The 15890-nt window shown below is 53.1% G+C and overlaps 1 protein-coding gene across 1 annotated transcript; it reads right to left on the minus strand.

The window, feature by feature from the left end:
- Window positions 1-1465: 1465 nt before the first annotated feature.
- CHRNB2 (cholinergic receptor nicotinic beta 2 subunit) lies at window positions 1466-15432 on the minus strand. The gene is made up of 6 exons (XM_033198708.1): window positions 13687-15432; window positions 12188-12333; window positions 11959-12003; window positions 11428-11537; window positions 9633-10605; window positions 1466-5809 (listed from the first exon to the last, which is right to left on the minus strand). The coding sequence occupies exons 1-6, from the start codon at window positions 13748-13750 to the stop codon at window positions 5639-5641; spliced, it is 1509 nt and encodes a 502-aa protein (XP_033054599.1). The 5' UTR covers window positions 13751-15432; the 3' UTR covers window positions 1466-5638.
- Between the last annotated feature and the right edge of the window lie 458 nt (window positions 15433-15890).

A 15890-nucleotide genomic window follows, 5' to 3' on the forward strand; every position in this document is an offset into this window, starting at 1 on the left:
CCACCGCGCCCAGTCAGAACCCACTATTAAATATCGGGTCCCACGGGACTTGACATGCAAGATTTCAAGGCCCAGAGCAGGAAAACATCCCTTGAGAGAGAATCACATGTTCACATAATTCTAGCTCTCCTTCAGGGGTGTTTTCTACCTCCTCCAAACCCCACCACTCCCAGCTGTTTGACTTCCAGGAATGTCCATATTTGGAGCAAAGTTGCAGCCAGGACCAGGACAGGCTTGGCTGTAGTTTTAGGAGATGGACCATTTTCTTTTTACATCATAGATGACATCCAAATTATCTCTCCATCTTGAATTTCAGAGAGAATGTACCTTTTTTCACATGTAACTTACATCAGAATTTCTAGAAGACTCATCCTGGACCTTTTAAAAATACCATACCAGAGGATCTAAAGTACCTAACAGGCTAAATCCCAATGAAACCTGCCTCATCCATTACACAGAAGGAACAACTGAGGCTAGAAGGGCCAGTGACATGTTGTTTGTGGGCATATTTCTTGAGGACCAGAACGTCACACCACCACAGGTGTCCTTCATCGTCTACTGAGATTACATTGCTGGGTGAGCTGAACAGTTGGTTTTTTGTTTTGTTTAAGACAAAGTTTCGCTTTCATTGCCCAGGCTGGAGTGCAATGGTGTGATCTTGGCTCACTGCAACCTCTGCCTGGGTTAAAGCAATTCTGCCTCAGCCTCCCAAGTAGCTGGGATTACAGGCATGTGCCGCCACCACACCCAGCTAATGTTTTGTACACCATGTTGGCCAGACCAGTCTCAAATTCCTGGCCTCAGGTAATCCACCTGCCTCAGCCTCCCAAAGTGCTGGGATTACAGGCGTGAGCCACCCCACCTGGCCAACAGTTTTAAATTGAAGGACAGTGAAGGCTGTTGTCTCCGCCTGCTATGATGTACCAGGAACCTCGAGTGCCTCTGTCCTCTCTGTTCTCAGACTGCTCCTGGTCCACATGGAGGGAAATGTAGTGCCAGGTCTTTTAGAAATTGGACAGTTTCCTTAAAGCCTGAGGCAAGTGCCCAGCCACTTTGTCTCCAGAGGGAACAGCACTGTCCTCCCACAGTGCTCCCTGAGTGGACTGGGAAGTAGGCTGCCCTGTGGGAGCGCAAGAGGGAGTTTCTTCAGCTCATTTCAGTTGCTGTCCACCCTGCATTTCGTTTACGGAACTCACAATTTAATACTGTTTCCAGGATGTAGGCCCAGGTCTGCAGGTCTGGCCTTATGCAACCTGCAGCCTTAACTTCCCAGAGCACAGGGACTGTGAGAGGAAACCCCAGCCATCCCCACCTCCAGGAGAGTGGTCCTCGCCTCTGTCCAGTCCTTCACAAAGGACTCCCGGAGGCCTTTTCTGGACTCTGCCTACTCCAGGCCCAGTCGTTTGGCCATTTCTTTTACATCTGATGAGTGAATTTATAAAGCAACATCACAGTGATTCAGCACTGTCACCACTCACCTTTTCTTTGGATTCTTGTGATGTATTTAACCTCTCATGAGTCCAGTTTCTCCAGCATTCTCCCTTTTTCCTGTATTGGCCAACACTGGCTCCCGCGGGCTCTCTCCCAACCCCCAAATAGAGTGACAAGACAAATTTGGAAACAACTTTCTTTACGAGAATCTTGAGTTTCTAATGAGTCTGACCTGGAGTGGGCTAGACCAGTGCAAATACTCCAGGAGTGCAGGTGGGGGAGGTGAATGGCAGTGTGGGGAAGATGGGGGCATCGAGGGTGGCTGAGTGAGTGTCCTAATAATTCCTAGACCTATGGTCCCTTAGGAACCGTGTGGCCATCACACTGACTGTCTCAACCTATTGGGATGAATACTAAAAGGTGGCTGTTCTCTGTGTAGTCAAGGTCGGTGAATGGGAGTCTGGCCAGCACTGGTTGGGCCGGGAGGGATGCTATGACACCTGCCTGACTGCCCAGAAACAGAGGAGGACAACTGGAACCGGGGGTCTACTCTGGCTTGGAGAGTGATTCAGAGAAGGCCCTGAATGTCCCTCACTTTCCTCCTGAGGAGCTCTTCTGCCTGCCTCAGTGGCTGCAGCAAGAGTATGAACTTTGGGGTTCAGGCCTGGCACTTGGGGTTCAGGCCCAGCACTACTCACTAGCTGTCACTTGATCTCTCTGAGCCGCATTTCTGTTATGTAGGTGGAGGCCCCTTCCCACAGGATTGTGAGGAATAAAGACAGCACATGCTGAGGACCTGGCGCAGAGCAGACCCTTAGTAACGGGAGCTAATACTGGGATACAAACAGCCCAAGGTCTCCAAACCACCCAAAGAGCCCTCCCTGAGGGGAAAACGGTCTGGCTCTTCCTCTGCCATAGCCTTCCTCAGCAGAACACACCACCTGGGGGCTGCTGTGTCTTGTTTGCTTTTAAATTTTCAATAACTTGGTACCAGCTGTTACAGTATTTCTACCTCACTGCCAGGAAGCTGCCTTCCTCCCACTGCAACGCCACCTGTCAAAAGCAGAGAGCCTGTGCATGCCTTCTTTTTAGACAAAAATAGTTCTCAGATCACCTGTGGCCTTGCCAGCTCTGATGGAGATAATCTCAACCTGTTTCCTCACTTCCCCCTCCCAAACCCTTGCTCCAGGTTTCCATCCAGTATCTCTGCCTCCTCCAGATCTGGAGCTTCTTCCAGTCCTTGCCCAGCTTGGGCACCTGATTCTCTGCAGAGATAGCCCCACCACGGGAAGGAGGCATAGGGGCTTCCCTGACATCAAGAGAAGAGGACACAGGATCCAAGAGTGGAAGAGACTGTAGTTCCCCAAAGCTTCCCAGTGCACTTGAGGGTTCACACTCTGTCCCACCACATGGTAACACCCTGCCTGGGCAGTGGAGCCTTCACCTCTGCCCTCACCTCTTCCTTATTGTGATGGTCCCCAAAGGGCTGCATACAGAGATGGAGAGAATGACACTGCCCAGGTAACCCTCTCATATACACTGACCCCTTTCTTCCTTGCTGAAAGACCTCAGCTAGCTCTGCCTTCTTCATGTTGTAGATGCAGCACAGCTGGTTCTTATAAGAGGTCAAACAGTAGACAACCTCTAGGCCTCTGTTTCCTTGTGTGTTAACCGGGTCATGGAGAGGAGCTGGATAAGCTGCTCTCTGCCATCCCCTCTAGCACCATTTGGTGACTTCACTTGGACAACAGCCACATATGGGAAATATTAAAAGTAAGCACAGCCACAGCAGCAGCTGCTGGGGCCTCTGGCTAGCCCAGGCCCTGGGAGAGCCAAGAGGGGGGGTCTCAGGCTGGCATCCTACCCTTCAGAGGGAGGCTCCTTTCCTGTTGCTGTTTCTGGTTCCAAGACGCCTTCCCCAGGACCGTGAGTTTGAGGAGGGTTCAGGCATAATACAGGCAGCTCCCAATCTGCTCTAGAAGAGGGGAAGTTTCCATAGTGCAGAGACACTCCTTGCTACCAAGAAAAGGTGTCCGTGAGCCCTTCCTGACAGACGAGGAGATGTGCAGAGGCCTGTCTCCTGCAGCCACTGGCTTCCTGTCCCAGTGATGTGCTTCCACAGCTAGTAGAAGACTGGAGCCTGAGGGCCCTGAGCACACACCTATGTCAGGAGGCGCTGCACAGCCAGTCCAGGACTAGAGCCCGGGGTCCCTGAGCACACACCTACCCCAGAAGGGAGGTAGGGGCAGAGCAAGGGTTCAGCCCAGGAATGGAATGAAACTGCTGAGGGGGCTCCAGAGAGAAGCCGGCCCACCTGCTAGACTCCCTCTGGTGTTCCTGTCATGTTCCTCCCAGCTCCCCAGCTCTTCCTGATAAGGGAGACTTGGTTTCCTCAGGGAAGAGATGGGGGAAGAGTGGGCCTGGGAAGGAGGCTGGCATGACAGTCAGGACCCCATTCTCACCAGCTCCAGTTGCCTCTCAGACTCAACATTCATGAAGCATCTACTCTGTGCCAGGTACAGCACTAGGCTTTTTCACAAGCACTGCCTCATCCTCACAGCAACCCCAGGAAGAGGGCATTACCACCCACATTTTATAGGCCAGGAAGATGAGCTCTAGCAAGGTGAAGGGACTTGCTCGAGCTGGCTCACATGAGTTATTAGCAGGGCTGGGACTTGAATCCAGATTCTGGGGTCACTGCCCCATGCTCTATGCCTGTGCTGTCTCCTCCCTCCTCTGCCCTGCCTAGAGAAGCAGGAGTCCCAGCTGGGCTCTAGGGACAAAATGACTTAGGTCAGGTCCCTCCAGTGCATTTGGCAGGCTGACCCCTCTGTAACGCACCATCTGCTGGCCCAGCATTAAGAGGTCTGTTCCCTGGGCTACCCAGTCAGGTGGCCTCCAGCTGGCCTCTGGGAGCAGAGTCAGGGTATAGCTTCCAGGGACAGGAAGCCAAGGCTATGCTTTCTGAGGTGTCGCTGGCAGCAGCAGCCCTGTCCTTCCCAAGTCCTGCTTCAAAGCTGCTCAGGTTTGGTTGGGAGGGGAAAGAGGAAGAGTAACAGCCAGAAGGATGGAGCCACGAGCCCAACAGACTGGAGCAGCATGGATGTAGCAGAGTTCCAGCTATTCACCTCAGTTCTGCTGTGGGCAGAGAGGCTGGGCTGGCTTAAAGCTAACATCCTTAGTTCACTTCCTTCGAGTAACCAGTCAGTTCAAAGTGGAGGAAAAAACAGGGCACTCAGATGGATCTCAGGGCAGGGAGGAAGAGTCAGAGACGCACCTGGGCTTGAATCACCGTGTGGGTCAGTTTCTTCATCTGCAACATGGCTCATGTTGGAATCCATGGCTATACAAAGTTCTTCCAGTTCCAAAAGCCCATGAACTTGGACTTCTCACAGAGTTCAAGTATTTGGACCTGAGACTCCAAGCAGGTCACCCAAAGATTCAGAACTTAGAAGCTCCCCTAATACTCAGCCTTGCCCACCACACCTTGAGCCTGAAAAAGGAAGGAAGGAGAGGAAAGTCCAGAGGGTGCAGATTTCTTCAGTGGGGAAAGAGGATCTGGGGCAGGTATCTGGACCCCTTAGAAGCAAGGGGCTGTGGGACTGATCTGGAAGCCTCCCCCAGGGGTCTGTGACAATGGGGCCAGGCTAAACCTACTGGGCAGGAACAGCTGACCACTATGGGGCCCACCCAGTCCAGCTGCTGTCCACTCAAGTAGTGGCAGGTGTCAGGTCACACCCAGGCCTCTCTCCTCTTCCCCTCCTTTCAGAGCTACCATTGTGTCAGGCCAGCCTGGTGCGGTCTGAGCTCCTGCCCTTCCACCCCTTGTCCTATACTCCTCTTCTCCCATGACTTGGAGGCAGCAGACGATCCTGGCCCCTTGCCCATCACTCTCTCCTCAAGGTAGATGGCTCTGCCATCCCTGTCTTCCACTTCTCAGCAGCCTTGCTCCCCCATCAACACTATTGTCTGGGCTGGTACAAGAGGAGGAGAGCAGCCAAAACAGAAAGCAGCTGGTCCAGCCTCCAGGTTGGAGCTGCTGTGTGTGGATGGAGGTGTGAGGGAGGAGGGGCTCCAGATGAAGCAAAAGGATGGATCTGTGGGGGCGGCACCCCTCTTCTTGATAGCTCACTCGTCCATCCTCCACCCAACACTACTGTGCAGCAGAGGGTGGCGGGGTGAAGGAGCATGGAGAAGAGGAAGGGCCTCACTTGGAGCTGGGGGCTGAGTGGTCTGAGTGGAGGAAGGTGGTGGTGGTGTAGTTCTGGAAGAGAGGCTGCAGGAACATGCCAATGGTGCCAAAGACACAAACAAAGACAAAGATCCAGAGGAAGAGGCGGTCGATCACCATGGCGACGTACTTCCAGTCTTCCCTTACCTGGATGGAGGAGACGGAGGAGGCCCAGGTCACATGATGCAGGATGGGAGGCAAACATGTATAAACAGGTCCCACCACACAGACACACACACCACTCCTGCCGTGATCCCAGAATGACCTTGCTGAAGCATGGCTCTGATCTTAGTAAAAGCCTCCCGTGGCCCCACTGCCTTCAGGGCCCATGCAAACTCCCAAGTATGGAATCAAGACCCACCCATGACAAATATGAGCCTATCTCCTCCTTCTCCCACCCCATAACATAGCCCTACCAAACCCCTGTATGTCTTCCCAGGTCTCTGTGTCTTTGGGTTTCTTTTATGTCTGGAAATCCTGAGCTCCCTTTCTCTACCTGGTATACTCCTACATATCCTTCAAAGCCCAAATCAAACATCACCTCTGAAGGCTGCCTCGACCCCCAGATCATCATGAACTATTGGCTGCTCTGGGTTCCCTCTGCACTGTGTACATGTCTCCATCACAGTATGTTTACTGTATTGTTTCAATTTGCATGCCTGTCCCCCTACTAAGCTACAAGTCCCCAAACAACAAGGACCCTGATTCATCTTTGTCATCTCAGCATCTGGAACACAGAGTGTTGAGTAAATGGCTGATGCTTTAGTGAGTAAATGGCTGCCTCAGCCGGCCTGGCTCCTTTTATGATCACACAATGAGCCCCATCCAACCACACCACAGTCCCCAGAGGGTGAGGACCAGGTCCCAGATGTGAACAAATCAGTCAAAAAGGTAATCCTGTCTGTGGGTTTGAGAGCCAGTCACAAGGCTTGCACAAAGGGCCAGCGTCTCCTCAGAGCTGCTCCATTCCTGCCTGAGTCTGGGCCTTTGTGCACGTGTTCATCTGGAGCCCGGCCAGCTCGGGGTGGGGAGACAGCCACTGAACATCTTTATTTAGTCAGCAGCTGAAGAACTCATTCGCGTGGCAACTGTGCCTGTTATATACCTGGCACCATGCTACACACTGGGGATGCAAACGAACAACAGAAACACATCCAGTGGTTTCCAGTCTACTGAGGGAGGCGGAGCAAAAATAAGCACAAATTTAAAAATTCCGGCCGGGCGCAGTGGCTCAAGCCTGTAATCCCAGCACTTTAGGAGGCCGAGACGGGCGGATCACGAGGTCAGGAGATCGAGACCATCCTGGCTAATACAGTGAAACCCCGTCTCTACTAAAAAATACAAAAAACTAGCCGGGCGACGAGGCGGGCGCCTGTAGTCCCAGCTACTCGGGAGGCTGAGACAGGAGAATGGCGTGAACCCGGGAGGCGGAGCTTGCAGTGAGCTGAGAGCCGGCCACTGCACTCCAGCCTGGGCGGCAGAGCAAGACTCCGTCTCAAAAAAAATAAAAAAATAAAAAAATAAAAAATAAATAAATAAATAAATAAAAATAAAAATTCCACACTGGCAAACAAAGGACTGAGATAAAGAAGAGGAGGATGTATCATTTGGAGTGTGGTCTGGGAATGCCTTTTTGAGGAGGTGAGATTTAAACCAAGGTCTGATGAGTGAGAGAGAACCAGCTGCATGAGGAAAAAGTTGAATAAAGAAACAATTACACAAACCCAAACGGAGGGACATTCAGCCCGCCTGGACCCTTTACAAATGTTTATGCCATGAAAGACAAAGGTGAGGAACTGTTCCAGATTTCCAGAAGTTGATGACTGAACCTGGGTTATGCAAGAGAGTGTCCCTGTTAGGAGAGACACACTAAATTATTTGGGATAAAGGGTCACAGTGTCTACAATTTACTCTCAAATAGTAGAGTGAAAGTTAATAATTGTAATAATTTTTTAAAGGAAAATAACAGGGCATCTCAGGCAGAGGGACCGATGCATGCAAAGGTCCTGAGGCCACAAAAGAGCTTGGTTTGCTTAAGATAAGCCAGGCCGGGCGCAGTGGCTCATGCCTGTAATCCCTCCACTTTGGGAGGCTGAGGCAGGTGGATCACCTGAGGTCAGGGGTTTGAGACCAGCCTGACCAACATGGTAAAACCCCTCTCTACTAAAAATACAAAAAAATTAGCTGAGCCTGGTGGCGGGAACCTGTAATCCCAGCTACTCTGGAGGCTGAGGCAGGAGAATCGCTTGAACCCAGGAGGCAGAGGTTGCAGTGAGCCGAGGTCATACGATTGCACTCCAGCCTGGGCAATAAAAGCAAAACTTTGTATCAATAAAATAAATAAATAAATATATAAATAAAAGATAAGTCAGTGACCAGTGACCTGGGCAAGGAAGGAAAGGCATGAGGTGAGAGGGAGACATTGTTTGGATGCAGGAGCACAGGAGCTGAAACAGGGAGACTATTAGGAGACTCTTGCCCTAGACCAGGCAAGAGCTGATGATGTCCTAGAACCAGGGTGTTAGCATGGAGATGCTGAAAAGTGGATGAAGCCAAGAATTACTTTGTGGTTGTGACAGGACAAGACTTCTGATGACTTGGACAGAGAGGGAGGTGAGAAAGGACAGGGTCAAGGATCACTCCGAGTTTTCAGTCTGAGCCATTGAGTGAATGGTGATGCCATGTACTAAAGACTGGTGGAGGAGCAAGTTGGTGGTTAGGATGTAGACCAAATACTCAGTTTTGAGCATGTTGAGTTTGAGGTGCCTGTGAAGTATCCAAGTAGGTCACCGCATCCTCCGCACCTAGCTCAATAAATGCACAATACATGCGTGACTGCAGCAGGAGAGGTGGAGGCGGTAACCGCAGCCTGCTGAGTCCCTGAATCCCAGCATCTCCACTTGGCCTCAGCTGGCTCTAAGGTTCCCACCCCGTCTCCTCTAGTGTTTGCCTCCCTCTTCTTCCATCAAGACTGTAAGATGCTCCCTGGCCCAAGCTTCAGCTCCAACCCATCTCCTGCTGTCCAGGGAAACAGATCTCTGAGGCCCACACTGCAGTGCCCTTCCTCATCCCCCAGCCAAAATGGCAGCTGGCCCAGAGGAAACCTGGCCAGTCACCATGGCAACAGCTGAGTCTCAGCCTGGAACCAGCCAGGTAGCCAGAGACTGACCACAGGGTGGGTCTGGCCCCTGCCCAAAGTGCGGGGGCGAGGGTGGATGTCAACCTATCATATCTCCCCTTAACTCTTGGTTCAGTCTCAAGGAAGCTCTCAGGGAACCCTGTAGAAGAAGCCAAAAACCGGGTGTGCAGAAAGCCCGGGGAAGGGGCCACGAGCCCTCTCCTTCACCCACCCCAATCTCCATAAATATTTCAGGAGGCCATCCCCTGGGACTCAGAAGAGCAGGGCTATTGATTTGGGACTCCATCCTCTCCGCCACAAGCAGGCTCCTGGAATCTCTAACCCTGCCACCAACGCCACCCCTCCCCCAACACACACAACTCCTACTGTCCTCAATTTTACCCCCTCCTGCCCTGGGGTGCACAGAGGACTCATCTCCACTGGTGCTAAGAACTGCAGGTTAACAACTTGGATGTGGGCATGCAAGCAGCAGGGAGGGACTCTCGGGGTCACGGCCACATGCTGGCTGCCAACCCTAAAGGGCCTCCTCATGTTTCAGGCCTCTCTATCCATAGAACGATGCCCAGCTCAGGCATTTTGCCCTGGGTGCTAGCCCTCAGGAAGCAGCAAGGTCATCCTCCACCAGCCCCAATTTAGGCCGCACCATCTCCCAGAAGCCAACCCAGAAGGGCCCTAGCCAGCGCCCAGACCTGCAACACAGGCCTGACTCACATTTCCCTCTCCTACACTCCTACTAGGTCTGCATGTCTACAGAACGCCGCTGCTTTCCAGACACCCGGGCCCTGGCAGACCCCGTATCTCACGCCTGGGGTCCCAGCCTGCGGCACTCACGCTCTGGTCGTCGTCCTCGCTCCGCATGTGGTCTGCGATGAAGCGCACGCCGTCCACCGCCTCCCGGAGGCCACAGCCACGCGGCTCCCCTGAGCGCCCCGGGCCCGCCACCGGTGCAGACTCAGCCCCGAAGGCCCCAGCCAAGCCCTGCACGGATGCGCGGTTGACGAAGCACGTGCAGGAGTCGGCCCCAGGGGCTTCGCGGAAGAGAAGGGCTCCGGCGCCCTCGCGCTCACGCTGACGTCGCCGCAGGCGCAGGCGCTGGCGGGCACAATGGTGGCGTGGCTGCTGCATGAAGAGCAGCGCGGGCAGCTTCTCCAGGAAGACAACCTTCACCCAGGGCGCCATGGTGTGCGTGGTGGGCGAGCGGTGGTGCACGTTGAGCACACACACGCTGGTGACGATGGAGAAGGTGACAAGCACCATGGTGAACATGAGGTACTTGCCGACGAGCGGCACGTCGAGGGAGGTGGGAGGCACGATCTTGGAGATGAGCAGCAGGAAGACCGTGAGCGCCAGCAGCACTGAGATGCACAACGTCATCTTCTCGCCGCAGTCGGATGGCAGGTAGAAGACAAGGATGGCGAGTGAGGTGATGAGCACACAGGGGATGATGAGGTTGATGGTGTAGAAGAGCGGCTTGCGGCGAATGATGAAGTCATACGTGATGTCCACGTACGTGGAGTCGTCGGGGTTCTCGTTGCGCCGGCCCGGCAGCGCCACGATGTCCCACTCACCACTAGGTGTGAAGTCGTCCAGGCTGGCCACGTCACTCTTCAGCACCAGGTCGATCTCCGTGCGGTCGTAGGTCCACGAACGGAACTTCATGGTGCAGTTCTGCTGGTCAAATGGGAAGTGCTTTACTTCAATCTTGCATGCGCTCTTGTAGATGGCAGGTGGCAACCAGAAGATGCTGCCGTCATAGGAGACCACGGCATTGGAATAGAAGGAGACCTCGTACATGCCGTCAGCACTGCCAAAGGATGGGCACAGTCAGCCCTGGCCTAAGCGTTCCTTCCTCCCTACCCATCAACCCAGCCCCTAGTTGGAGGAGAGCAAAACCAGAGGGAGACATGGGGAGGGGACACCTAGGTCTGAGAGTAACCATCCAGGAGTATAGAGAGATGGAGCAGGAATTGGGCAAGAAGGGATATGGGAGGGGGTGGTTAGTAACTAGAAGAAGTGTCCTGGTCAGAAGGCCTGTGTGACACCTCGCAGGTAGAAAGGAGTGGTGGGTGGAGGGAGGGGGAACGTCTGCTACATGTCACATATTGTATAAGCTGGTTGATCTTCATGAGGGTGGAGAAGTTGGGGGAGCCAGGAGGCCAGTGTGAGGAGCCCCAAGCAATGGAAGGGGACAGGGCATGGTCCCATCAGTTGAGGAAGGTGGCTTTGTACCTTAGAGATGAGATGGATTATTGCAGGAGACAGGATAGAACCTGGAGGAGAAACTGGGACATTAAAGTTCTTTGATCCTTCCCAGGCTTCCAGGAAAGCCTGTTCCTGAATCAGTTGAGGCACTGGAGGCTGTCAATACTTGTTTGTATCCCCACCACATCATCAAATACATACTGGGAGTCCTAACTGGCTGGGAGTGGGCTGGTCACTGCCCAGGTCACCTTGGCTGTCCACACTGTACCTCACTGGTCTGGGTCTGTCTGTCTAGGTAGTGACTTCATATCTATTATAAGTCCCTCCCCTCCCACAGCATAAGTTAATTTCTCTTATCTTCCCCATAACCCCTTCCCTCCCTGAGCCCTCCAATGGTCTCCCCCAACCTTCCCATTGCTCCTACTTGTTGTACAGGACCACATCTGGGAGCCAGATGTGTTTGGAAGGGAGCCGAACTTTCTTCATATTGTCAAACTCTTCAGGTTTCCAGGTGAGGCGATAATCTTCCCACTCCTGGGAAGTGAGAGAGGGAGGCAGTACCAACTTCTGCCCTGGGAGGGGCTCAAGGTTAAGGAAATGAACTAGAGGGGGCCCATATGGCTTGAGGGAGCTTTTAAAAGCCAGCCTCTTCCCCACAGTGACTTCTCTGCCCATCAAGTGTAGCTCATACGGTACTTTCTCATTTAATTTGCACAGCTAGGCCAAAGTACAGTATTAGAATCTACATTTACAAATGAGAAAATGAATCTTGGAGAGTTTAATATGTTTAAGGTCACAAAGCTGGTGAGTGCCACGATTCAAATCCAATTATTTAGGACTCCAAACTCTATACCTTTCTGCCTCTTTTGAGAGATTAAGAAAAAAAAAAGCACATGGGGGAGAAGGAGGAGACAGAAGGCCAGGAGTGTGGGTAGAAGAGAGAACTTATGCTTACCTGGGTCAGCCAGACATTGGTGGTCATGATCTGCTCCCGCTCATGCTGCAGGGAGGAAGAGAGGCTGCCGAGAAGGCCCCTCAGCCTGTGGGCTCACTGCCACCACCCAGGGTCCCTCTCACACCTCCCCAAGCCTTGGAAACACCAGAGGAGGAAGCACACAAGCATTAACACATTTTGGCGGGGCTGACTTCAGTAGCTGGGCAGAGAGTCTGGGACCTCCACTCACCACACTGATGAGCTGGGCCAGTGATACCATGAGCTGTACTGTGACCAGCTCAGAGCCATTGGTGGCTGGGCGGATAAGCTTGTTGTAGCGGGAAGGATCCAGGAGATGCTCCACCAGCCGCTCCTCTGTGTCTGTACCCCACACGCCTGGGCAGGGGAAAGGCAGGAAGAAAGTAAGCAGGCAAGGAGAACCCATCCAACATCCCACCCTCCCCAGGCAAATGGGACAATCCAGGCCCAACCAGTATCTGCCTACATCCCTAAGGATACTGCAAAATGCTTAGATTACCCCCAGGGAGGCCCCAGATTAACGTCTTCGTAGAAAAGCCCCTCTCTGAGACCACTGACCAAGGAGTCCAGACAGCCCCACAGAGATGCCTTGAGACTAAGAACCCACTCTGCAAGGATTCGTGGAGACCAGCTCTTCCCCCAAAGTCTCAGAGGGCAGTTTGAGATTTCTGCTTCCGTGGTTTCCCCAGCAAATACCTATGACTCAAGGGAGGTTTTGCAGGGCGGTGAAAGGGAAGTTATTTGTCCCAGTTACGTGTGTCCCACAGCACACACCCTTTCTCCTGCTGATTGAGAAGAAGAAAGCATATGTGTGTTGGGACACAAATAACTGTTTCCGTTCACCATTTACATGTGCAAATGGCATTATGTACCTCACATAATGACACGTGACTGTGGTCACGACGCCATCCTCCCCTCTCCCTAAAGGCACTGAGTTGGAGTGGAATAGCTGGGTTGCCTAAGCTGTGGGTCAGGCATATATCTAGCCCCAAGTTTCACACACACAGCAGCCCACCCCCAGAGGTGGCCTGTAGGTGTGGAAAGCTCATTCGGTTGTGCATTCCTTTTGTGCCTGCCCCTCCCCACAGTGCACCTCCCTCTGCAACTCTGCACGAACACACCCCTTCCCATCCCCTCAGAGAGTTCCTTCCTAGTCCTCAGTCTGGCAGAGCTTCTTCCCTTCCAAGTCTCCTGTGCCACCTACAAGAGGGTTGAAAAGTCCGTTCCCTTCTCTCGACCCTTCTCTGCCCCTGTGGGGTGACGAGAATCTGGAGCCCAATGTGGGGGATGGGAAACGATGGGGAGCCCAGGGAGGGGTGCTGGACCAGGTACCTTTCTTGAGATAATGTTTCACAAAAAGTCAGATGGCATCTTAGCGCCCTCAGAGCCGGCCCTCCTGCCACCCCAGAACACCTGGGGAGATCCCCTGCCTCCTTGCTCTCTGTGCCTGCATCACCCCTACCACCGCTGGCCAGGTTTCCATCTCTTTTTTGCTTCACTTACTCCTTCGAGTATTGGCTCCTTCCCAGTCCAGCCTCCCAGGTGCTCTCTGCAGTCCCGGGGTCTCTCCCCTAACCCCCAGCAGACTCCCCCACCTCTAGGGAATCCCTTCTTCCACCTTCCGGCCTAGCAGGGGTGAGTCAGAGCACGCCGAGTCTTGGGCCGTTGGCTGGGGTAGGAGAACCTGGCCAGTGCCCGTTTTTCCCTTACCTGAGCACAGCCGGAGGAGGCCGAAGCCAAGGAGCAGCGCCACGGGGCCGCAGCGCCGGGCCATGCCGCGGGCATAGCTCGCTACCTCGCCTACACCGGCTGGAGCGCGCCGCCGGAGGGAGGGCCGCGGGCGGGGCGCTGTCCGTGGTGCTGAAGCCGCGCCCGCCTGGAGCTGGGCCCAGGTGGTGCCGTGCGCCGCGGTGGTTCCTGGGGCTCAGGGAGCCGGCTGCGAGGAGAAACCAGCTTCTCGCCTATCCCGGTCTGAGCAGGCGGAGGCTTTTCCGGCTGCTCTTCCAGGGAATACAATTGGGACGGTGAGGGGGAGGAGTCTGCGCCCCGGAGGCGGAAACGCTGGTTCCCAGAAAAAAAAAGGGGGGTCCCTGGGTGGGATAGTGTTCGCTTGGTTCTGCCCGGGTAGGGTGTGCGTGAAGTAGAAGAAGGGCTGTCCCTCCACGGCACGGTGGAGGAGTTCTGAAGTCCTAAAGTTGGGGCAGGACCTGGAGCGTGGTCGGAGAAGGGACGCGAGACCCGCCGGGAAGCAGCAGCAGGAATAAGACAAGTGGGTCAGGGCCTGCTTAGTACTGAGGGCCAGAGGGCCAGAACGAGGGTCGGGAGACAGGAGGAGTTTTCGGGGTTTTTGCCCTCCTTTTTTCTCTTACCAAACCCAAATGATCCTGCTCCCCAGGTAGGCTGAGGATACAGCAGAGAAAATGCGTTTAGGCCCTTAAAGAGATAGGGGGCTGTGGGTTTGCTATTTTTAAGAAAGCAAACAGCTTTGGAGTCTTGGAACAGCATCCCCTCACTTGTCGCCTTCTCTACTTCCCTGAAGTCCCTAAAAGGCTAAGCTTCCTGCCCACCCACTGAGGGTCTACCTGAGGAGGTCTAGACTTGCCTGCAAAGAAGGTAGCCTTGAGGGTAAGAGTGGAAAGACAAGTAGCCCCTATTCATCGGCCTTCCTCACCCCCTTCTCTTGACTCTAGCTGTTGGCTTCTGTGTGACTAGGGAGATCAGAGACCACTCACAGAGGCCTGACCAAGAGAGAAGCTAACACAAAGGAGACCAAGGATGAGAACCTGAACTCCTAGCTCCTCTTTTTCCTTCAGTGGGTTTGTTGTCACTTTCAACCAAAAGATTCCTGACTAACGCAGACTTATCATACAGCAAGGCTCTGTCCTGTTCTGTCCCTGCTTACTTCAACCTCATCTGGGTCACTCCACCCGCAGCTCCACATTCTAACTACTGGCAAGGTCTTCAGGATCCTTGAACATTTTATCCGTGCCATCCCCCACACTTCAGGGACTTAAATGCATAGCTCTCTTTGGCTTTGTTATAACCCATGTTCCCCCTAATCACCTCCTACTTAACTTTGAGCATTTGGCGGGAATGTCAATTCCTCAAGGAAGCTGTGCTTGACCAAGAACTAGATCAGATACCTTGTTATATGTCTCCAGAGCATGTCCAATGAATAAATGAATCCACCTGAGGCAGTGGCTGCCTCTCTAGATTATGAATCAACACAGTGCCTGAGGGCTCAACAGGTAAGGAAAAGGGCTAGTACTGGACTGACACTTTTTAATGTGTAGGGAAAATTCCTCTCTAAAAGCTCAGCTAGGGGCCAGGAGAGGTGACTCAAGACCATAATCTCAGCACTTTCTAAGGCTGAGGCAGAAGGATCACTTGAGCACAGGCATTTGAAACCAGCCTGGACAACATAATGGGATCATGTGTGTACAAAAAGTTTAAAAATTAGTCGGACATGATGGTGTGTGCCTATAGTTCCAGCTACTCAAGAAGCTGAGGTAGGAGGATCACTTAAGCCAGGGAGGGCTGCAGGTTGGGGTGTGATGGCGCCACTGCACTCCAGCCTGGGCAATGAAGCAAGACCCCATTTCAAAAACTAAACAAATAAAGAAATAAAAGCTCAGCTAAAAACAATGTATTTACCATGTCCCCAGGTCGTGGAATTAAGGGAAGAAGCAGAAAAGTTCTAGAAGAGGACTGAAGGAGGAGGACTACAGACCCAGTGATGCACATGGAAATGGGCATAAATCTGCACCACTTGCTCTGGGACATGTGCATGTGTAAACGCACAATCATCTCTTAAAAATTAAAGAAATCTTGGAACAAAGAAAAGGACTGAAGAAAAACCTTAAGGAAAAGGGAAGGAATGTGTGTGTAGTCTCTCTGCTTAAGGAAAAGATAGA

This window comes from Trachypithecus francoisi, unplaced genomic scaffold, assembly GCF_009764315.1.
Source record: "Trachypithecus francoisi isolate TF-2019V2 unplaced genomic scaffold, Tfra_2.0 Lachesis_group5, whole genome shotgun sequence".
In the NCBI taxonomy this organism is placed as follows: domain Eukaryota; kingdom Metazoa; phylum Chordata; class Mammalia; order Primates; family Cercopithecidae; genus Trachypithecus; species Trachypithecus francoisi.

What these genes read in the sequence shown, in the direction of transcription:
- CHRNB2 (XM_033198708.1), bottom strand. Translation starts at nt 13,750, where the DNA reads ATGGCCCGGCGCTGCGGCCCCGTGGCGCTGCTCCTTGGCTTCGGCCTC. An exon ending in CCTCCTCCGGCTGTGCTCAG is followed by an intron (nt 12,334 to 13,686) that starts GTAAGGGAAAAA and finishes TCCCCTGCCCAG; the next exon opens with GCGTGTGGGGTACAGACACA. An exon ending in CCAATGTCTGGCTGACCCAG is followed by an intron (nt 11,538 to 11,958) that starts GTAAGCATAAGT and finishes CTCACTTCCCAG; the next exon opens with GAGTGGGAAGATTATCGCCT.